The 24271-nt window shown below is 41.9% G+C and overlaps 2 protein-coding genes across 6 annotated transcripts in view; one reads left to right on the top strand and one right to left on the bottom strand.

Annotated features, from left to right (window-relative positions):
- LOC149311585 (coatomer subunit gamma-2) overlaps nt 1-721 on the top strand; it is a 35191-nt gene extending 34470 nt beyond the window's left edge. For both annotated transcript variants that reach the window (XM_089527432.1, XM_089527433.1), the window contains one exon: nt 258-721. In XM_089527432.1, coding sequence (XP_089383558.1) covers nt 258-388 — 131 coding nt within the window. In that variant the 3' untranslated portion in view covers nt 389-721. The remainder of the gene's footprint in view (nt 1-257) is intronic.
- On the bottom strand, nt 700-24205 carry LOC149311584 (mesoderm-specific transcript homolog protein-like). Of its 4 annotated transcripts, none has more exons than XM_089527435.1 (12): nt 24159-24205; nt 21168-21322; nt 18937-19016; nt 18765-18842; nt 16811-16947; nt 12805-12863; nt 12053-12093; nt 11310-11380; nt 10582-10683; nt 6035-6111; nt 5792-5855; nt 700-4488 (listed from the first exon to the last, which is right to left on the bottom strand). In XM_089527435.1, the coding sequence occupies exons 2-12, from the start codon at nt 21319-21321 to the stop codon at nt 4371-4373; spliced, it is 981 nt and encodes a 326-aa protein (XP_089383561.1). In that variant the 5' UTR covers nt 21322; nt 24159-24205; the 3' UTR covers nt 700-4370. The 4 variants fall into 4 exon arrangements, 3 of the variants coding, with proteins under 3 accessions (XP_089383561.1, XP_089383560.1, XP_089383562.1); XM_089527434.1 differs by lacking the exon at nt 24159-24205 and adding an exon at nt 22907-23851; XR_016281467.1 differs by lacking the exon at nt 24159-24205 and adding an exon at nt 22907-23851 and having other exon boundaries at nt 4470-4488; nt 5953-6111.
- Between the last annotated feature and the right edge of the window lie 66 nt (nt 24206-24271).

Here is a 24271-nt window from a genome sequence, read left to right as displayed (position 1 = left end):
CAGAAGTAATCCAGTTTGAGACCACTTTAACTGCTCTGGCTCATTGCTAGGGAATTCTGGGAACTGTAGTGTTTGAGAGATATTTAACTTTCTCTGTCAGAAAGCTCTAGTGCCCCAGCAAAACTACAATTCCCAGAATTTCTTATCACTAAACCAGGCAGTAAAGCAGTCTCAAATTGGATTATTTCTGTAGTGTGTCCCAAAGTTCTCTAAAACAATTCTGAGCTGCTGTGGTCACTTCTCTTGTTTCTGTCCAGGTGTGTACAGAGGCGGCTTAGACGTCCTGGTGAGAGCAAGGCTGGCCCTGGCGGATGGCGTGACTATGCAGGTGACAGTCCGCAGTATCGTGGAAACACCTGTGGATGTCATCTTGGCTTCTGTTGGCTAAAAGCCACAACAGTGCAAACTAGAACCCACTCGGAAGGCACTCCAGGGATCTACAGTTCTGCATGTTTTGGTATTTCCCCCCCAGCTCTTGACCCGTGGTCTTTGTGTGGGGCAACAGGGAGTAACCCCTGCCTCGTCTCTTCTGTGCCATCAGAGCCGGGACTATAATCACCACCATCCCAGCTCTTCTTCATCATTCCTGTATAAATTATTGTCTCTGTGCTGCTGTTAGAACCAGGGCAGTGGGTAGAAGAATTCTTTTTTTAAAAAGAGCCAAACTTTTCACAAATGGATTTTTATTAGCAGAAAATAAAATGGGATAGTCTACCACTGATGTCTGTGTCTCAAGTGTGGTCTGATTTCTGTTAACACTTTCTGTTGTGGCTGCCTGAACAACACTGCTCTATTTCACACTGCCCTTTCTCCTGTGACAAGGTTGCAGGTTGGCTTCTCATAACAGCAAAGGAGGGTGGGCAACACCATAACACTACAAGAACAGCTACGCTTTCTTGAGGGCTGCTTTGGACACCAGTGTTACAAGGAAGATTTGGGAAATGAGGAAAAAACAATGTAATATTTCATCTTCCCTTGTGTGCTTAAAGCAGCAGTTTAGCCTCAGATCAGCCTTGTGAAGGAAAGCAAGTTGGAATGCAGAGTGTAACTATAGCAAACACTATAATTCCACAAAATCAGGGGTTCCCAGCCTGTGGTACCCAGACCCCAAGGGATGTGTGGCAAAGAGTGGTTTGTGTCCTTGGGAAATGATAGTAAGTGGCTGTGTTGCATAGATAGTCTTCTCATTATTTAATCAAAAGGACAGAATTTTACTATTTACAATAGTTACTTGCTCAGTTTAGACTGGCCTTTTATGCTCTACAGAGTTAAAAGCATGTGCTTTATGAAGTTCAATTTGTTTACCTGCATTATTGTATGTGGTTCTGTCCGCAATTTAAACATTAGACTTTTTAATCTTCAAACATGTTATTAATTTTCTAGGGAGTGCAAACATTAAGCATGTGGGGCATAGAAAAGGTTGGGAATCACTGTCCAAAATGTTATGGGGTTTCCCCCTCCTCACCTCCTCACTAGGCATCATTTGCAGCTTACCACCCACTTGATACTGAGATGCCGCTTTGCACTGCCCAGGTGAATAGCAACTCTCTTGAAGGATGCATTGATGAATCATCCTATTTAGGCAGGAGGTAGTTGTCTGACTTGTTCTGGAGGTCCCACAGGTTGTGCACTACCAGACCTCCTTCCATATGTCTCTAGTCCCTTTCCTTGCAGCATAGGGTTTGAAAAAACGAGGGGTCCTGAGAGTTTGACTGGATTTGAAGAGCTATTGCTACCACTTTTAGGGTTACAACAACTTTGTCAAGCTGAACCTTAGAAAAGGGTGGGAGCAAAGGATGCCTCACTAAGTCCCAAATTTCTGCAGGCTTGCCTGCCCCCTTTTATTCTTATGCCAAGTAGACTGCTCACAGCCCTGTTTAATTTCTTCTGTATCAGGTCTTAAAATAGGTAGAGATGACAAGTTAAGTGGGCTAAATTTGCCAGAGTTTCTCTTTTTCTATAAACATGTGTCTTTCCTGCTTGAAAAATCTGCATAGCCAATGCACTTGGAAGATGAGATTTCTTTCTTTTAAAGAAAACACAAAACACGCATCCAGGGTCCCCAATTCATTGCCACCTTTTATGGATGATAGTAAATTGTACTAACAGGGCAGGAAAAAATGTCCTTCAGCACCAACTTTGATCCCAAGTTTATTGCTTGCTATCTGCACAGTGTGGGCCAGGATGAGGAAAGTACAGTTTGCATGAGGCTCTCCAAGACCCCAGATCTATTTACTTATTTTTAAATTGACCCCTCTCTGGGTCATTTTAACTATAGGAGAGAGCCTTACCCCCCAAAAAAGAAGTGACAAGAGACTATGACTTCCAGGGCACTTCCTATTGGGGGGAAAAGGTTTTCTCTTCTATCTAAAAAAAGCCCATAATGGGCCAAAAGGTGATGAATTGTGGTGCTCTTAACATCCTGAAAGGCCAATGCAAGTCCCTAACCTTGCTGTTCTCTAAGCAAACTTGCCAGCTGAAACGCGCCCCCGCCCCTCAGTCCTCCTGCAAATCAGCCCCAAAGCATTCACATACAAGAAAGTCTGCCTTTAAAACTGACCATCCTCATTTGTTTCATTGGTTCGCTGCTGTCCTTCATGCAAAGTGTTTGCCATCTGCTGAAGCCTGAACACAGAGCACAAATTCCATTTTTGTTCTCAGACTGATAACCAAGAACAGGGTGAGATGTGATAGCTGACAGAACATCTTTGTGTTGTCTCTTAAGACAAGATGTGCCTCACGTTGGAATCTGTTGTGTCTGCTTGAGTTAGTGAAGGTATTAAACCAAGACTTCTCTACTGTACACCAAGTCTCTCCACCTGGCAGCCTACCAGTTTCCTGAAATGGCTCATGCAGAAACAGACATAAGCACAGAAAAGGTAGAGCTGAAAGCCTTCAGCTGTAGAGACCTGGTTTCTTTCTCAGTTTCCTTCTAAGGGAAGGTTAAGATAGACTGTCAGGGAGGAAATCCATCCTAGGGTTCCTTTACCCATCTTCACACTTAAACTAAGGACAGAGTGAGGCACATTTGCTAAGGCATGTCCTGTCTCCTTTCCTATATTCCTCCTTTCTGGTAGGGAGGAATATCCAGCCAATTTAAACTAGCAGTTCTGTTGGGAAACTACTAAATTACTATGCTAGGAGCTTACAGAGAACATGGTTGGGTTACAAAGACCTAGAACAGACCCTTCACATCACCTTCTACCGAATCCTTTAGCAGGAGAAGGTGGGGTGGAAGGAAACTGGATCTCTCTATATATGTGCAAGCATGCCTCTCGATGGTTCTGCTTTTTGCTTTAAAGGGGTATTTTTTCACAGTGAGCCCTGGTTTTCTCAGTGGCCAGACAGTACTTCTGAGATGTTTCCCCTCCAAGGGGGAAAACAACACCGAGGTACACCGACCCCTGAAAAAATATCAGCCCAAAGCTGGCTTTAAGGTCTGCCTGCTTAGACTTCCATCCCTCTTAGGAAGAAATCTGAAGGGGGTCTCCTCTCCCACCCAGGACTATGGGAAAACTTGGTTTCTCTTCATTCTTTGGATGGAAGCCTCTGGGTGTCCAGTTAAGGCAGCAGTGGGAATGATGAAGCCCTCCAGTTGTTGTTGGGCTGCAACTTCCAGAAGCCCTAGGAAGCACAGCCAATGGTAGGGAATGCTGGGAGTTGCAATGCAACAGTTGGAAGCCTTCATGATTCCCATCCTTGCAGTTAAGTATCATTTGAGGATATACAGACTTTCTCTCCTGTGCATTGGTATGCAGCAGCCCTAGTGCATTTTGAGTAAAGCTCTGCACTCAAGGGGCTTTCCCCCCCCTATCCGAACCTCAGCTCCACTACAGCCTGCCACCACATCAGTCAGGCAAGTCCTTAAAAATCTGCAAGGCCACGTCATGCCCTGCAGGGACCAAATGGGAGAAGTGACTAGCACCAAGGATACATGCCCACAGCATGCCCGCTGTTCCTTCAAAGGGACAGGGAGAGAAAAAACAGAATAACCCATGCAAGGAAGATTTCTCCCTGGCAGATTATAATAGATATCTCTTCCCTTCCTCTCCTTTAAGGGCAGGACAAATTAAAGGCAAATCAGAGCCCAAGTTAGCCCCAGCCCTATCCTCATTTTGAGCAATGGTGCAAAGGAGCAGTGGCTGACCTTGCTGACAAGCCACTTCCTCTTCTCTTCCCAACAAAGAACTGCTTACTAATATTCCATAGGTTTGCTAACCAAAGGAGAAGCTGCAGTCATTTCTCGCACGCTGCATGGAGCAGTTTTTCCCAGCAATTCCAAGTCCACAGTCTAGCCCTATTCAATGTAAAAAACCAAAGAAAAATGTCTCTGAGATGGAGTTCTTATTTGCCCCCATCCTGATGCTGGCTCAGAAAGAGTTGATGAAGTTCAAGTAAGCATTCAAGAAACCCAGAGGATCCTCCAGCTGGGGATAGTGGCTGATGTGGTCATCCAGAACAGACACCGTTGACATTGGAAGCACTTCCCTATTGAAAGAGAAGGGACACGTCTCAGAACTCCTCACAACTCTCACAGGGATAAAGGAATTCAGAGACATAGCTGTGTTGGATACGCATGTATGGATATCACTCCATACCATCTTAACTGAGATCAAAAACTACACCAGAAACATTTTAACAAAATGAGGCCTGTGACTAACATTATCTTTTCTTTCTTTCTTCTCCTATATGATTTTTAACACCTGTGCCTGATGAAGAAGCCTGTGGCGCTTTGAAAGCTTGCAACATACATTTTGTGCATTTTGGTTGGTCCCATAAAGGTATCACTGTTTTGTGGGGCTTGGAAAACATGGTACATATGTTGTGTTAGTCTGGATTATCAGTATGCAGAGGGATCTTGTAGCACTTGAGACTAACTAAACAAAATAATTTGTAGCATAAGCTTTCATAGTTTTGGTCTACTTCTTCAGACGCAAGAACAACCTCTAGCCCATATATTTGGTAGCCAGAACTACCATTCTTGTTTAAAACAACCCTCTCTTTAAAAAACAGGAATAGCAAAGGGTACAGCCTTTCCTGGACCGAACTCAGGTTGAACATTGCCTGTGAGAAAGTTTCTGTCTGGAAAAGCAACAGATAAGCCAAAAGAAAATTCTGGCACTCCAGCTTCTCATAAGCAGAGAGCATTTTTTAGACAGGAGGAAAATACATTTTGCCCTCTGTTTGAATTTACAGTAGATGCTATTTCTCTATCTGAATCATCTCATGAAGAACAAACTTCTGAAACTGTCTTATTATAATATATTACAATATAATATAATGTAATATATTTTCTTATAAAAGGAGGAGGTCATGTATGACAGGCTGGCAAGAACTTGTGCATTTTAGCACTATGAAAAGTTTCAGCCACGCTGGCTGGGACATTCTAGGTCTAGGAGTTGCAATACAAGAATATTTCCAAACTCCTCTCCTAGTTAAATGCGTCTGGATCAGGCCTGGGGTGTTCCTAGCAAAAAAGCATCAGGGTAAAAACAGAGTTAAAATGTTATTTTCCTTCAATGAAATGTTAGCACAGAGTGACAAGGCTATGTTTTTTTCTAGCAGACAGGAATTAAAGAGTCACTGTATTTATCCTTAGCATTCAATGAAGTGAAAAGGCAAGATGTGTCTGATGAACTGTTAAAGGGAAGGAGGGGGAAACTACATCAGGAATATTTACATGATGCTCAAATAGTTGTCTTGCTTCAGATGAGTAAAGAACAAGATAAAGTAGCATTTGTTTGTGATGACCTGAGATGTTAGGGTGACCTGATGGCCACCACAGGCTTACTTGTAGAGCTGCAGAAACTCTGGATACGGATTCACAGGGTCCAGTGGCCCATAGATCAGATGCACTGTAAGGGAGGAGGAAGAACAGTTATAAATGCTTTTGTAAAATGCAGAATCCTTTCTCCTTTCCAAACCACTGGTTCCAAAGTTATCCCCACACACCACAACTGCAAGGCTGTATGGTCTTCCATACAATCAAGGCTCCCTCATAGTCCAACTGACAAGGGAGCCATCTCCAACTCACAGGGAACAGATGTGGATTGCAGAGCTCCAACCCAGCGGTCTCTGTGCTTCATCCGTTGGTTGATGTACTGTAAAATACTGAGGAAGCAAGTCCAGCCATTAAAACACATTTAGAGTCCAAGACAGATGCCTCAGTCAGCCTAGGATTCTCATCTTTCACAAGAATCTAAAATGAAGAATGCCTTATGTGTGCTTCAGGTTCATCCAAGTTCTCAAAGTCCTTTTTTCCTTGAGGTTGTGGCCATACAGAGCATCAATACTGTCCTATTCCAGACAACCGGGGGCGGGGGGGATTGCCAAGTTGTGAAGACCAGTCCTCTCTTGCTCTCCTTCAGTTTTCTACACCATTTTGTGTAGCAGAAGTGAGGCTGCATCCATTCCAGGCACCATTTTGGCAAATTTTTGGACATCGCCCCCCCCCCCGAAGTTTTGGGGCTGGGAGGAACTAGGAATGAAAGAGGTAAACACCCACATTTGTGGCCAGTCCTGGGGGGAAATATTACTGGGAAACTGATGCAAATTCTTTTAAAAAAACTGGTGGCCTGTGGGTCACAGGCTGTCACACAACTTTCTCTACCAATTTTTTCACACTAGAACTCCCATCATCTGACCACTGGCCATGCTGGCTGTGCTGATGGGAGCTACAGACTCTTACATCTAGGGAGCACCAGGCTGTTATATAACCTAAGCCATGTCAATGTGTGCTCTGCACATGTTAGTTGTACATTTGGGGAAATTTTTCACATGGAAAATAAATTACCAGCAGCTCAGAGATGACAACTGTATGACTCCCCAGATATTGTTGGACTGTCACTCCCTGCATCCCTAGTCACTAGAGCCTATGGTAAAGAAATTTGGGAGCTAGAGGTTGCACAACTAAACATTAGTTTAGCTACTAAACATTAGGAGAAGTAGACCCTCCATTTAAAAGGCATTAAGCAACTCTGGAGAAGAGTTCTATGGATGCCATGGAGTGCTAAAAAGACAAATGAGTCCTAGAGCAAATCAAGCCTGAACTCTTCCTAGAAGCCAAAATGACTAAACTCTGGCTGTCGTACTTTGGCCAAATCATGAAAAGAATCAAAAACATCTTGTCAAGAAATCTCCATGATAGGTTTGCTTTCAAATCAACTTAAGATGGAAACTACTTGAAAGTGAGCAACAACAATGTGATCAGGCCAAAATAGCAGTGTATCTTGTGGCACTGTAAAAGTTAACTAGTTTTATCTGGCATAAACTTTTGTGAACTGCAGTGAACACCACTGGATTCATGCCTGGCAGTAGCTCTCCAGGGGTCCTTCTTAGCTCTGTTTTAAAGAGGCTGGGGATCAAACCTGGGACCAACATATACCGATTATGTGGTCAGCTTCTGAGCTGTATTAACTGCCGAAGAATTTAAAAAATCATCTACACCCTGGAAAGTGAACAGCAAACCCCTATTATGCAAAGCTTTGGGGTCAGGTAAGTGGGAAAAATCAGAGTCCTATGGAAGAGGAGAAAGAGCTGTAGTTCATCTTGAAGGCTCCCTGTATTTGGGGGTGGTATTTGGTAGATTTTTTTCAATGCTCTCCCAGGGCTGCCTTTTCACCGGATCCTTTCACTGAATGCACCACTCCAGGTTATTCCAGGTAATGGTAGCAGAAACCAGCAGAGCTGCTTACTGGCAGCCTGAAACACAAAGGAAGAGTCTGATTGCAGAAACAGGATAGCTCAGGTGTGCCAGATTTTTTCCACTGCTCTGAAAGGAGGACCCAGTCTAGAGAAATCCAGCTCAGAAGCTATCAGAGTCTTAACACCTTCTGTGAAGGAGGAACATGACATTCCCCCCCAAGACAGGTGTCATGTTTACTTCGACATATCCTCTCCAAGAGAAACAGCACAAAACCTCTCAATACCCCTTACACATAACGGATCAAAAGCCTAAAGCACATACCAGGGGAAGACTCTAGGTCCTGCCACCATCACAGGCTCACTTGGCAAGGACACGAGAGACAGGTCCTTCTTGGTGGCTGCTCCCAACTTCTGGAACCCCTTTCTGCAAGTGACTAGCTTGCCCCTTCCCTGCTTTCCTTTTGTTGTTTCAACAGGATTTATATATGCTATCATGTCACAGAGACTTTTTTAAAAAATAGAGTGTGTGTTTTATTTATTTCTTAGCTTTTGTATGTTTTTAAATGATGCTATAGTATTTAAAATTGTGACATTTTAATTGTTTTAAAAATTGCACTTGCACTATGGATTTTGATTGGTTCCTTACTGTAAGTCATGTTGGGTCCCACTCTAGGAGAAAGATGGCATATGAATAAAATAAATAAATAAAAAGAAAATATTAGCAGCAAAAATAAACTACAAGCCTATCCCTATTATTATTATTATTATTATTATTATTATTATTATTATTATTATTATTATTATTCTCTCCTCTCCCCATTGATGAAGGCAGGGAACAACAACGGACCAACAAATACACAACATCCAGTAAAACTGTCTAATTAAAAATAATAATTGTAAGCCGCTCTGATAGCCTTTAGGGCTGAAGGGCGGGGTATAAGTACTCTAATAAATGAATAAATAAAAACACACATCAAATTAAAAGAATAAACAAGACACATACATATTAAAACAGTCCGTAATTTAAAATATACAGCTTAAAAATCATCCGGTTACGCCTGTCAGAAGAGACTGGTCTTTAATGGTCTTTTAAATTTAGACAGCGTATTCAGCTGTTGAATCTCTCCCGGCAGGTCATTCCATAGTTGAGGGGTGGCAGATAAAAATGTCCCTTGGCTGACAGTTGCCAACCTAGACCTGAGTGTATGGGGCGGATTATACCGGAGGTAGGTAACCTGAACTCAAACCATGTAGGGCTTTAAAGGTAATAACTTTGCTTAGGTTCAAGCGAGGAGACACACACCCAGGACTGTACTGCAAGCTGAGTAACAAGATTTACTCAAAATACAAGGTGAAGAAACATGGAACTCACTATCACATGAAGCAATAATAATTAAACCAGTTAAGATAGTTTTTGTGGTTTTTTTCAGGCTATGTGGCCATGTTCTAGAAGAGTTTCTTCCTGATGTTTCGCCAGCATCTGTGGCTGGTGAAACATCAGGAAGAAATTCTTCTAGAACATGGCCACATAGCCTGAAAACCCACAAAAAATTATGGATGCCAGCCATGAAAGCCTTTGACTTCAAACCAGTTAGAGTTTGTAAAGTAGGTGTGTGTACATATGAAGACAAACCAGTAATTAAAAACTGGTCTTGAAATCTATATTCCTGCAACACTTAGACTTTTTAAAAATATATTCAATATTCTGTTCATCAAATGTTTAAACACTCTTTGTAAAAATGTTTGCTAAGTCAGCCCAGCTGGCCAGACTTGTCTTAAATATTTAAGGGACCACAAGTACTTTGCCGTATAGACAGTTAAACAGGTTGCAGTGGCTTCATGATGCCTGACTGAGCGAAAGTTACTTTCTGAACGGCAGCTTCCTGGATATGCTAGTCAGCCATGTTGGCTGAAGAATTCTGTAAACTACAGTCCAAAATAAAAAACTTTTCCAAATCTTCCTCTTAGCATGTTTTCCCCAAAGAAGCCTGAAAAAGTTGGAACTGCCACTGCTACCCGTTTAAAGGTTATTTTAAAAGTAGCCAACTTTTGTATCACACAGAATCCTCATGTTTGCAAAATCAACTTTAGATGGTCACTGAGGTACACAAGGCAATCATAGCAGTCTGGCCATGCCCATGGGATTATAAAACCATGGAACTCATGTATGTGGAGTTCTGAGTTCACACTTTACCCGATTGCTCTTTTCTTTAGATGTGAATGGCTTGTTTCCTGACTTGAAACTCAGTACTTCAAGAACTCACCTTTTTACAGAGGCGGATTAAATGGATTAAACAGATCTACCTACTGAGTGGTGTTGCATGTTGTTAATTGCCCTTGAGTTGGCCCAGATGCATGGCAACCCTGTGGATGAGACATCTCCAGGACCCCCTATCCTCCATTGCTCTGTATGGGTCCTTCACATTCATGCCCGTGATTTATCTGATTGAGTCTAACCATTTGGCATGCAGGCTTCCTCTCTTTCTACTGCCCTCTACCTTTCCTAGCATAATTGTCTTTTTTAGTAAGTCATGCTGTGACCAAAGTACGACAGCCTCAGGTTCATCATCCTGGCTTCCAGGGAGAGTTCAGGCTTCAAGATCCCATTTGTTTGCCTTTTTGGTCGTCCACTGAGTGGTCCTTTATTTAAAAAAAAACCGCTTCTGCACCATGGACCAAGGCAGATCCATGGAACATGATGATTACTCCCTCCTTTTAAGTTGCCAGCTGTTAAATTAGTCAGATTAGTTTAGGTCTGAATGCGGCATACTGTTTTTCTTTTGTAATGTGTATTCCCTTCTATATAGGTCTATGGTTTTAAAATTGTGTGTGTGTGTGTGTGTGTATTAGAGAAACAAGTTCCTAGCTTCACAGCAATTCAGATCTCAAAGCACCTGTATGTCTGTTAATTTTACATCGGTGATCTGGTGGCCATACCTGTCAATCACAAGATTGCCATCATTTGTTCGAACTGCCGTCCATATGTCCCAAAATTCAGCATCTGAAGGCTGAGTGTATGGACCGAAGACTGCAGCAAGCCTGGGAAGTTTCCAAAAAAGAGAGGACAAGATCACCAAAGGAGGGCATCTATTCAGCTCCCATGAGGCTAGCTGCAAATATATACAGCCAAATTGGAAGGCATCCATTTTCCCCCTTGCTTTGTAGAGGTCTGCAATAACATATTTTAAAGCCGAGATTGACAAAGTGTGGCTCAAAAGTCAGATGCAACCCCTCAGGTTCAAAAAATATTTTTATTGTTGCTCCAGAATGCCCCCAAATGCACCTGAGGAGGGATGGAGGGGGATTTCCACCATTTTTGGAAGCCCCCAGTGGTTAAAAACTATTTTTGCAAATGTCTTTCCAATATACTGTTTGCCCCTATATCCTTCAAAATGTCCACTGGGGTATGGGTGTATTTCCACCACATTCTGTGTTCCAGCCCCTCCCCCTTATTTAGGCCCAGGACAGGCCCTGTTTGTAACCCAAAACATGGTGAAAATGCCCCCATAACACTAGAGGCATGAGGAAGGAGGGTTCTGCAACAGCAGGTGAGACACTCAGAGGTCTCCTAGGGGGCTAATGTGGCCCCCTAGCCTTCCACAGTTGTCCCTCCCTGATTTTAAGCATGCCATTCAGGAACGTAGGAGTGCAAAATGCCAACTCACCCTCTGGTAAAGAAGAAATAGTTTGATAGCCGGGTAATGATTGGTGAAAGCAGGCCACCATCTTTGAGAATCTTCAAAACAAGAAAAAAAGGGTAATGACAAATCAGTTCTGTAGCTGAGTCTGCAGACACAGTACAGACAGAGCTTGATCTATTTTTCTATTTACCAACAAAAAGGTAAGAATATATATTCACAACTCTGTTAGGACAGTTTTGTTCTCATGATTGATGTTGGCTGCTTTCAAGTCATTTCCGACTTATGGCAACCCCATCACAGGGTTTTTTTGTTTTGTTTTTTGGGGAAGATTTGTTCAGAGGGAGAATGCCTTTGCCCCTCTCTGAGGCTGAGAGTGTGTAACTTGCCCATGGTGAACAAGTGCATTTCCATGGCCAAGCAGTGACTCACACACTGGTTTCCAAAGTCACAGTCCATCACTCAAACCACTACACCACTCTGGCTCTCTCAATGTAATATAGTCAGTCCTCTGTTTGCATAGATTCTTTATCCACAGATTCAACCATCCACGACTTGAAAATATATATATAAAAAAATAAATTCCAAAAAGCAAACTTCAATTTTGCCATTTTATATAAAGAACACAATTTCACTATGCCAGTGCACTTAACAGGATTTGTGCACCCAGGGATTTTGGTACCCAGGGTTCTTGGAACTAAAACCCAGGGGATGCCAAGGGCCCACTGTATGTTCTTTTGATAAGTGAGCAAAAGAATAAGGTCACTCACCTTCTGAATGAACAGTGGATGGTGAGTTTCTGGGAAAATACCTGGAAATGATTTTCAAATGAAACATAAAGACAGGGAATTTAACTGGGAGTTTCACTGCAACAGTTTACCATACCATGTAAACAATTTTATCTGGGAACTTTACTGTCAAGAATAAGTAGGTATCTTCAGGCTGAAAGCTAAAGAAGGACCATAGATCAGTAGTAGAGCACCTGCTCTGCAGTGAACTGGTTGTCACATCCCTGGCACCTCAAGTCTGGCATGAGTCAGATTAAAGGAGACAAAAACTGACCTAGGACCTTATGACACTAGAATAATCCTGCTCAAAAAATGGGATTTAAAGTAGATTTAAAGTAGAAAAAAGCTGCAAATGCAGGTTTTTCACACGATGTTTCTGCAAAACAGAAATAACGTGAAAATAAAGCGAATGTAAAGGGGACAAAAGTGACACCTTTTTACTTTCAGGAAGTTCTGAAAGTAAAAAGGTGTTGCTTTTGTCCCCTTTACATTCGCTTTATTTTTGCTCTTATTAAAGATAAACAACAGGGACTAGCTGCCAACTTCACACCCAACGTATAGGTTTCTCAGGCTCTCCACTACTTCAAACAGCGTCCAGAGGTGAACGAATTATTATTTGTGGATCAGTCATTATGCTGGACTGAATGGACTTTTCGTCTGAGTCAACAGGGCTCTTTTTACGTTTAGAGGAATTTAGAAAATGTGAGAATTTTTACCCAAAAAGCACTCCTTACCTCCATTTGACAGACACAGACTATTGATGAGAACACACCCTGTTTTATTGTGTTCGTACCTGAAAATGGAAAACAGCATAAGGCAAAGCTAAAATAACACAACAACACAGAACAGATGACCAAGACACCTGTGGGAAGGTCAAGCACTTCACATTTGTCTACAACTGCATGAATATCTAAAAACAGACTAAAGTCAGGCAGGGAAAAATTACAAAGTCAGGGGAAAAGACAAAGTTCTGGTACAAGTACTGCTCAATATGGAAGGGCATGTGAGAGAGGATGGGCCTTTCAACAGTTATTAGCAAGGATCATGAATTGTCTTGCCTCTATATTTAGAAGCAGGATACCACACAATACCACCTAAGAGGACAAGCAATACAGGAGGGTTACCACCACTGAATCCTTTTGGTCAACTTCCAATTCCCTTGGTTAGCCACTATTACAAACAGAATGGTGGACTACATGAACATACTACATAAGAATTACATTTTGGAATTTTAACTTATTTTTAATGTCTAATTAACAAATTGTAAACCGCTCTGATAGCCTTGGCTGAAGAGCAGAGTATAAAAAAATAAGTATTATATTATTATTATTATTATTATTATTATTAAAGTCTTATACGTGTTGGTTATATACGTTGTAACGTAAAATGTTTAAATGTCTTTACGTGTTTTAATCTATGTGCCCCACCTCAAATCTTAGGGAGAGGTGGGTAAGAAATAAAATGTATCATTATATTATTATTATTATTATTATTATATGTATTTATTGGTCTGCTTTATATTATATTGCATTTTTATATTGTATTTGGATAATTGGTTTTACAATTGCATTGCATAGTTTTATATTTCTATTACTCTTTCCATGTGTGAGGGGCGTGTGTGTATGTGTGTGCATCTTGTTGTGTGCCTTCACACTGTTTCTGACTTATGACAACCCTAAAGTGACCCTATCATGGGATTTTCTGAGACTGACTGTGTATGACCCATCCAAGGTCACCCAGTGGGTTTCCATGGCCGAGCAAGTAATCGAACCCCGGGCTCCAGAGTCATAGTCCGATGCTCAAACCATGTTGGCTTGCACGTGTGTGTGTGTGTGTGTGTGTGTTTTAGACTATATGCCTTTGGCAGGGCTGGCTGTTTTTGCTGCAAGTTTTTTTGCATTCTCTCTTCCCTCCTTCGATAGATAGATTTCCCTGCATTCCCCTTTTGCAAACATCCCATCTGCTCCTACTGAATCACAGGGCAATAACTTTGCAAATTGGTAAATAAACCATGTGATTCAGGTCACTCCTCCTTTTGGGAAGTGCACACACATACACAAAGATTTTCTCCTACCCTTGTCCATCTTCCTCCTTTCTCAACTTCCTTTTGGAAAGATGGTGAGATAAAGATTTCTTCTTTACCTGAACTATTTCTTAGCTAGATTAGGATTATTTTAACATTGTATGCTGCTTTGTTTTAACAAAAAGCGGAATAAAAGTTGTATTTATTATTTATTTATATAGCCTCTATGTATACGTAGATTAAAGCCATTAGTAAACTTTTATTTAAACAAATAGCTACTTGCGTTGTTTTTGAGTTGGTCTCATTTCTTAGAGAAGCATATTAGACACGGACACGTTTCTGCTACTCAGCTGATTTAAATCTAGACCCTAACAGGCTTGACTTTGATATTTTGATGGAGCCATATAAATAAATAAATAAATGATGATGATGTTGATGATAACAACAACAAACCTTTCATCTCACCCAGAATAGTAGATCTAATGTCCAGTTGCAATTTTCTTATCCATCTCTATGAGATGAGCTGCTTCCAGATTCTAAACCAAATGCCATTACCTGTCCTTTAAAGCCCTACATGGCTTGGGCCCAACCTATCTAAGGGATCGCCTGCTTCCATATAATCCGCCCCATACACTCAGGTCCTCTGGGAGGAATTTATTTACAGCCCTTAAAGACCAGGTTGACAGCGACCTCCCAGAGGACATTCTCTGCAGCCGCTCCCAATTTATGGAATGGCCTGCTGGACAAGATCCGTCAAATTACCAATCTAGAGAGCTTTAAAAAGGCCATCAAGATGGATCTCTTCTGGCAAGCCTTCCCGGAATAAAATGCTCAGCCACAAATAAGACTTCCCATCCAGTGAACCCTGCCCATGATGATTTTTATTTAGCTTAGTCAGTTTTAATATGTAGTTTTTAACTTTACATTGTTTAATCTTGTTTTAAGGGGGGTATTATGTATATATAGATGTATTTTAACCTGTTGTACGCCGCTTTGATTGCCTGGCAAAAAGCAGGATAGAAATAAAATTTTTATTTATTTATTATTATTATTGACAACTCTTATAATTTTTACCAGGAGCATCAGATGGAAAACCTGTTGTTCCTGTATTCATGGCTCATGGCTCACTAGAACAAATGCTATGTAGCTCAGTTTGAAAAGGGAGGACTAACATAAACCCATTTTGAACAAGGAACAATGGGGAAGTGATGCTAATCTATGTAGTTCAGATATAATGCCAATAGTTAATGTGGGTTCCCATCCCATTTTTATGGACCTGACAGATCCCAAGATGGAGCAGCTAGACCTGTTGCACCTGTTAAACAATATTTTGAAATGACTACCCGACCTTACAAGCTAACTCAGCAGCACAAGAGGCAGGAGGAGGAGAAGAAAAGGCTTGCTAAAAAGCAAGAGATAACTTTTAAACCTATAGCATGCAGGGGAACGTACTGGCAGCCCACCAAGGACACTGGTGTCCCCTGGAGACTCAGGCATTTTAAAAACCCTAGAAAAAGGAAGAATTTCACATCTCTGGAAGCTGCTGGGCTTGTCACAGTTCTCAGTTAAAACAGAGGCATAATTCTCTGTTGTTGTGTGCCTTCAAGTTGTTTGTGACTTAATACTGCAAACTGAGGATATTTTGCCTAATCTATTGATAGGGTGACTTGGAGGTCTCTCATTCATGGGGTCACTATAATTTAAGATTAACAACAACAAACTCTATTAAAGTACAAAAATTCTTTCTAAAGCGAAGTAAATTTCTCAATCCCCAAAGGGGGGAGGGAAATATATTGTTTTTATGCTTTATGTTATTTTAATGTTGTAAACCGCCCGGATTGGTTCGCCACAGGGCGGTATATAAATAAAAATTTATTATTATTATTATTATATTCCCCCTTTCTTCTTTACTTTGGAACCACTGTCTTCTCCTGTTCCTTTTTTCCATGCTGATCTAACAGGGTTCTCCTTAATGGACTAAGCAGTTAGCTTTGCTTGCAACTCCAAACACACTCTAACTCCACTCGCTCAGCTAAACTGGCCCAGAAAATGAAATACACTCATCCCTCCACACTCGCCGCTTTGACTTTTGAGGATTTGATTATTCATGGATTTTATTAATAGATTCCCTCTAGGAATATCTGGGTCTTCCAGCACCACTCTATGGTCAACATTAACCAAAGGTCGTCGCACTGAAGGACCTAGAGATTCCTAGAGAGAACACTTCACTAGGCATTTGTAGCTCTTCCGGCGCAATTCTATGGTCAACGTCTGGCAGATGCCGACCACAGAGTTGCACTGGAGAACCTAGAGATTCCTAGAGAAGTGTTCTCCCAGGTGAAAACATAGTGTTTTTGTTATTCCACATTCACGGGGGTCCTGTGTCCGTAACCCAGCGGGGTATAAATACCATAAATAAAGAATAAATAAATAAATGTGGAGGGACAAGTGTGCAGCAATACAGCAAAGCTTAACAAAAGCATCACAGCTATGCAAAATAACAAAGATGCAGCTCTAGCACAAGCAAACAGACAAACCTGCCATTCCCATGAACTTTTGCTCAAACATCAAATGCTGCATGAAACTGCCAGAGCCGTGAACACATATATCCTCACTGCACCTACCACAAACATGACAAGAACTTGGAAGAAATGTGGTTATTCAGCAAATGGTGAAGAATGTCAGTGAAAAGTCAGAGCTTTAGTACTTCCAGTAACCTGTAGAGCAGCTCCTGTGCAACGGTGTCCCCGTAGTCATGAGACAAAAGGTTGATCCGTTGATTCAGGAGACCCAGGTGATCTAACAACGCTTCCACAATGCTAGCTTGCTCAAAGATGGAATATTGATGGGGCCTCTGTGTAGAGAGGAAAGGCAAAGCACAGATGTGGCAAAAAATACACCTACCGCTTGGCCATTTAGGTCCAATTTATCCAAGTGGCAGTGTTTCACCCTGATGGTAAGACTCAGGCTGCCAGTAGGACCTTGTATGCTTCCATCTACTCCAATAATCCTAATACTACTAATAATGCATTTTATTTCTTACTTGCCTCTTCCTAAGACGCAAGGTGGGGTACAACACAGATTAAAATTAAAACATGCAAAACCATTTAAATACACACTGGACACATTAAAATAATCCAAACATAACATTTAAAATATACCAATTTAAAATTCATAGTTTAAAAACAACTGGGTAGGGCAATCCATACAGACAGAATCAGCTCTAGTGCTAGCTAATATGTCAACATATATGGAAAACAAAATGGCAGCCAACCGACTGGAAACAATAAATATACACCCCCCATCCACAAAAAAAAAGATGAAAGACTTCAGCAGTTATAAGACCATAGCATTAATTTACCATGCAAGTAACATTATGCTCAAAATTTTCCAAAACAGCCTCCAGCCATAACTGGAGAAAGGCACCCCAGATGTGCAAGCAGGTTTTATGAAAGGAAGAGGCACTCAGGACTACATTGTAAACATACGATGGTTAATGGACCACACAAAGGAATTCCAGGAAAAAACAGCATCTGCTTCATAAACTATAGCAAAGTGTTTGGACTGCACAGATCATGAAAAGCTATGGATGGCTCTTAAGGTCATGGGGATGCCACCACATCCTGATAATCATGATGAGAAATCTGTACATAGGACAAGAAGCTACTGCTACAACAGAATTTTGAGAAACTGAATGGTTCCCAGTTGGCAAAGGGGTCAGGTAAGGCTGCATTCTACCACCCTATATGTCGAACGTGTATGCAAAAATATCACAAGAGGAGTAGAAAGAGAGGAAGACTGCACACCAGGTGGATAGACTTAATCAGGGAGGCCATGGGCCTGAATTTGCAGGACCTAAGCAGAATAGGGGATCCTGGAGATATCTCATCCACAGTGTTGGCATGGGTTGGGGTCAACTCAACAACAGAGAGAAATATCTGTGGGGCCAAGGGTAATTCCATTGTTTCAGTGCCCCTCTTTTCTGTTTTATGATTCCTCCTTGCATATATTCCCCATCCTTCCACTCTTTCACTCCTGTTAGCTCAACATATGCTGAGAGGCTTGACTGAGATCCAGATGCTGTTTTAAATTAAGACAGCTTATTTAGCGGTCAAATCTCTCCTGGCAAGTCATTCCATAGTCTAGGGTGGCTGACGAAAAGTCCTCTGAGAGACAGTTGCCAACCTTGTTCCAGCCAATTGAAGTAAATGTCCCCCAAAGGACCTGAGTATATGGGGTGGATTATACAGAAGGAGATGATCCCATAGGTAAAAGATCTGAATGCATAAAAATAACAAGCCAGGAAAAAGTCTTACCCCATGTATTTTTCTACATATAATGACTTTCTGATTTACTTATTTACTTTCTTTTAGACAAACAAATACTCAAAACATGCCAAGATCCAACTGCAGTTTGAACTTGTATAGCCTGAGATAGGCAGGGTGAGCATCTTGTAGCCTTCCAGATGTTGTTGACCAGCAATGCCCATCCACCTTGGTCAACACAACCAAGGATGAGAGATGACTCAAGCTGCAACTGAACATCAGCTGGAGGCTAACAAGTCGCCCATCCCTGCTTTAACACTTGATCTGAGCTATGTTTGAAATGGGCCTTCTTTCCGTCCCCTCCTTTTTTAGGAGAACAGTAAATAATCTTCGAAGACATGCTTACAGGTTTGTCGCTGAAGCCAAATCCAACAAAATCAAGAGCAATCACTCGGTGAAAGCGCTGAGTCAGGCCCTCCCAAATCTAAGAAGGAAGAAAGGGGGGAAATACTTGTCAATTAACCGGAAAGCCTCTACAGCCCACCCTAGAAAAATAATGTATGTTTAGGTCTCCTCACCTTATACCAATCATAACTAGAGGTTGGAAAGCCATGCAACAGAACTACAACGTCTGAACTGCCAACAGCACCTGTAGAGTCTGAGAAGCAGAAGGAACAGGACAGACATTAAGGCAAACAATAAACACATCATAAAACTGCAATTTATAATTCCAGTCAGCCTTCCACGTTTGCAGATTTATTTGCCAGTTTGATTGATATGTCCTCTCTAGAAATCTCAAGGTCCTCCTGTGCAACACATGCTAGAGGATCTAGAGAGATTCCTAGAGATAATATTTCTCTAGGCATTTTTATTTCCTCCAGCATGATTCTATAGCCAACTTCCACCAGAAGATGACCACAGAGTTGCACTGGAGGACCTAGAGATTCCTAGAGAGGCGTTCTCCCAAGTTAAAAAAATAGTGGTTCTATTTGTGTTTTTTCCACTGTCAGGGGATCCTGTACCCCGAACCCCAGCGAATGTAGAGGATCCACTGTATTAACCAGTAAAATCTTCATTGTTCTCACAAATAGGGAGACAGAATTGTGAGGACTGAACAGCCAGGGGAACACAATATACAATCAGCCCTCCATATATACAGATTCTGTATTCATGGATTCAATCATCCATGGTTTGAAAATAATCTATCTATATTATAAAAGGCAAGCCTTGACTTTGCCATTTTATATAAGAGACATCATTTTATTATGCCATTGTATTTAATGGGACTTGAGCATCAAAGGATTTTGTTATCCACAAGGAGTCCTGGAATCAAACCCCAGCAGATACCAAGAAGGACCCACTGCACCTTTGTATAACATGCCCTTATGGCTACACACCATAAAAGATAAGCATAGCCACCGTACAGATTTTGTCTCCATCTTAGCAGTACATGCATCAACTAGGGAAGGATGTTAAAGAGTAACAACACTCTGTTGTGAGGGGTGAAAGGCCTGGTCCTCTGCTGCTAGAGGAATTTTGGGGTGCATCTACACTGTAGAAATAATGCAATTTGACACCATTGTTAGTACTGTCGCTCCATCTTATGGAATCCAGGGATTTTGTAGTTTTATAAGGTGTTTAGCCTTCTTTGACAAAGTGTGTTGGTGCCTCACAAAACAAATCCCAGAATTCTCTTGGACGGAGCCATGGCAGTTAAAGTGAGGTCAAACTGCATTATTTCTACAGTTTAGATGCACTCTTAGATGTCTTACAAAGGTTACAGTTCTTTCCCAATCACACCGCCACCCAAGCCAGTAATGTCTGGCCATAAAAATATGGCTATCATAGTTCTGACTTGACATGCTAAATCAGATTATGTAATGCATCTTCAGGAATCAGTTCCTCCCTTGGAGGCTTGTGGTCCAATAAAGGAGCCTCACTTCAGCGTGGTGGGATGAAGCCCCATTAGCACTGCTTAGATCTTGGACCACTGTTGACTCCTACAATGTAGGCCTCCCAGTAAACTCTATTTCATGCCTGAAACCTTGCTTTGGCTTTCCCATGGTGGGATGTGCAGTGTGTTGGCATTCCAGGCAGGGTCTTTTGGGGGCGCAGCACCTGAAGTCTGCAACACTGCTTGCTTTTAGATGGGCAGACATGTTTGGTTTCACCTGGCTCCTTGCAATATTGACTGATGATGTTGTTTGTCTGGTTTTGACTATTATTTCACCATTATTTATGATTGTGGTTTGTTTGTTTTTTAAAAATTATAGCATGCTTCAAGTGGAGCCAGCCTAGTGTAGTGTTAAGTGTTGGGCAAAAGGCTGCTGCCACAAGTGCAGAATTAATGCAGCTTGACACCACTTTAATTGCCATGGCTCCATTCTATGCAATCCTGCGATTTGTAGTTTGTTGTGGCACCAGAGTTAACTGACAGAGAAGGCTAAATATCTCACAAAACTACAAATCCCAAAATTTCACAGCATGGAACCATGGCAATTAAAGCAGTGTCAAACTGCATTAATTTTGCAGTGTGGATGCAGCCTAGGATTCCGGTAGACTCCGGTTTGAACGTCTACTTGGCCATAGAAACCCACAGGGAGACCCTAACAAAGTCACTCTCTTAGCCTCAGATGAAGAGAATGGCAAACTTCTTCTGAAGAAATCTTGCTGAAACTTAGAGTTGCACTAAGTTGGAAGCAGCCTTAAGGCACAAAATAATAAATGACGCTTCAAATGCTGAACAGAAATAATTGAACAGAAAGGCAAGGTGGACATTTCACAAAATAAATAAATGAATAAATAAAACCTCTGTAAAAGATTTTCTGGTTTATGTATGTGAAGTAACCTCCTGATGACCTCCATGAGTGCAGCGCTGGGGAGAGCTTTGGGGGCGGGATGTGGAGGTAGACAGCAATGAGTGGCACCGTCAGCAGCCCCACTTGAATCCACCACTCTCTCATTCTGGAAGATGGGGAGAAAACACGCAGAAAAGAACAGCTATGAATTCATAAACAAGCAAGCAAATAAGTAAAATGTAGTGCTAAGAATACATGGTGGTCCATATTCATCTATGCCTCATATTCAGGATTATGGCCCTACTAACATGATCATACATGGCCCTCCCAAAACCGACCTTAAACTCCAGGGAATCGCTTTGAATGATGGCAGGTTGGTGACATGGTCAAATGGAGTCAGGGGAGATGGTCATATTGTCTTGAAGCCCCCCAATAAACCGCACCATAGACCTCTGGTACTTGGTGGAGCTTATGGTCAGATTTGGAAGGTCAATTCCTTAGGTCATTCATAGCATTAAGGGAAGAAGATATCATGCTCCAGCACTGTGTCATAAAATAAACCAATGAGTTCAATGAACTCCATTCATGAACCTTAAAAAGAGTTTTATTTTTAAACCCATTTCATGCCACAACTGCATACTGTGGGGCTCCACCAATTCTTATGAAGAGCGACTTAAGGAGCTGGGGATGTTTAGCCTGGAGAAGAGAAGGTTAAAGGTGATATAGCCCTGTTTAAATATCTGAAGGGATGTCAAACTGAGGAAGGAGAAAGCTTGTTTTCTGCTGCTCCAGAGAACAGGACCCCCAATGGATGCAAGCTCCAGGAAAAGAGATTCCACCTCATCATTAGGAAGAACCTCCTGACAGCAAGGGCTGTTTGACAGTGGAACACACTCCTTCCTCAGAGAGTGGTGTAGTCTCCCTCCTTGGAGGTCTTTAAGCAGAGGCTGGATGGCCATCTGTTGGGGATGCTTTGATTGAGAGTTCCTGCATGGCAGAACAGGGTTGGACTGGATGGCCCTTGGGGTCTCTTCCAACTCTACCATTCTGTGATAATTCTCATTCCTATGTCCAGTAGACTCTGGCCAAACCAAAACTAGTCAAATCAATTAAGCTTGCAAGAAAGAGTGAAAAATTATGAGTGAGTCACAGTGCTAGAATAGCCAGGATAGGATGGTACATGACCTGGGATTAGGATAGATTATGTGGTGGGATGCAGAGCTCTCCCAAGCCCAGATTCTCCTTCAGGGCACATATTCTGTATTTATGTGGGCAGACTAAAGAAACTTTACATAAGAAGGCAAACTGGTTTGAGTGTTGGGCTACTATGGCTCTGGAGACCAGGGTCCAATTCCTTACTTGGCCATGGAAACTCGTTGGGTGATCTTGGGCAAGTCAAACGCTCTCAGCCTCAGAGGAAGGCAATGGCAAGCCTCCCCTGAAGAAATCTTGGCAAGAAAATCCCATGATAAAGTAACCATAAGTAGGAACCAAATAGAAAGCATAGAAGAACAAGAACAAAGTTCTGTGAGCAGGAACACTCTGCAAAACTCAGTCTTGCAGACTACATCTCCCAGAATCCCCCAGAGAGCATGGCCAGTCCTTGGATGTTATAATCTACAAAAGTAACTTCTTCCAAGGTCTGCCAGAGACTAAGAAACAGAAACCAATCCCAGCAAAAGGGAGATAATGCTGTAAGAGCAAGAGCCAACCTCTCAAAGGATTGCAAAAGGTTTACCCAACTCCTCACCCATATTGCAGCAATGCTTGTATTGGGCATTGCCTAATGATTTCCTCACTGTTGGCGAATGATGAGCTCTCTCTCCCCTTCTCCTGCCAGACCCTCATTCACTCTCCAGCTTGAATCAGGGCACTTTATGAATTAGCTATTGTTTATTTTAATATACTGAGTTCTTCAATACACTGAATTGTTTCAATACACTGCAAACAGCTCCATTCTATTTTCAAGGTGCCCTTTCTGTATGGTTTTAACTGTCTTGTTCTTTGAAGCCGTGAACGGTTTTGGGTCCCAGTTTTGAGGAAAAGTGGGGTACAAACGAATAATCATAAAATAATAATAATAATATTATGAACTCTTCTATGATTCTATGAATTAGACTGAATGGTTTCAGCATGCTTCGGAGAGTCTAAATAGGCATTTTCCATATTGTTTTTAATGGTATTGTTGCTGTTTCAATCCTCGGTTTTGAGGAAAGCGGGATACAAATAAACACAATAACAAAAATGATAATAAAGACAGCCTTGCAAAGATATGAAGAAACCCAGCTTTGTTCGTCCTCTTCTCCCTCCCAAACCGACAACAAAAAAGAGGGACACCCCACATTCACTCCCCAAGTTTATGTTTAATGGCATTTTATGAGCAATATCCTGTTCATTTTAACAGACAGTGTTTTAATATAATGTCTTGAAGATACTGAATTGTTTTAATGAAGGGCAAAGAGTTTAATTCTGTCTTCCATGCGCTCTTTCTGTGTGGCTTTTAACTAGTATTGTTCTTTCAAGCTGGGAGCTGTTTTGATTCCCCAAATTGTTTTTTGATCATGTTTTATGAGCAACATACTGTTTACTTTCACACAGCGTTTCAATGCACTGCAGAAAGAGACTGAATGGCTTGAATACACTCCAAAGAGGGTTTAATTCTGTCTTCCATGCGCGCTTTCTGTGTGGCTTTTAATTGTATGGTTTATTGCGTGGCTCTTGAGCTGCTTAGAGCCACAAATTAGAATGTGAATGGCGTTTTGTACGTAATGCTTGGTTCTGAGTCCCAATTTTGAGGGAAACGAATAGAGTAACAATCATTCTTCTTAGAAATCATAATAGGAACAGTAAAAAGCCCCATAGTTGTCCCTAGCCTTGCAAGAGCATAGCATCCGCCCTCTTTCCCCTCACAGAAAAAGGGGCGCCCCTCACTTGAGGCCCCAAACCTTCTCCCTGAGAATAAACGGGGGAGGGGTTCCAAGTGCGCATGCGCACTGACTCACCTGGGCTCCAAGCGAGGGGCTGCGAGGAGGCGCGTCCCATGCTTCCCCAGGAGGAATGCGCATGCGCGAACTGAGTGCGGTCGAACTGCCCCGCCCCCTGCCGCCTCAGCCAA

The sequence above is a fragment of the Sceloporus occidentalis genome, unplaced genomic scaffold, assembly GCF_023333645.1.
Source record: "Sceloporus occidentalis isolate IW3139 unplaced genomic scaffold, rSceOcc1.0.p SCAF_5, whole genome shotgun sequence".
NCBI classification, from domain to species: Eukaryota; Metazoa; Chordata; class Lepidosauria; order Squamata; family Phrynosomatidae; genus Sceloporus; species Sceloporus occidentalis.
Note: the sequence above shows the minus strand (reverse complement) of the source record. Positions and strands in the feature narration are given on the sequence as shown.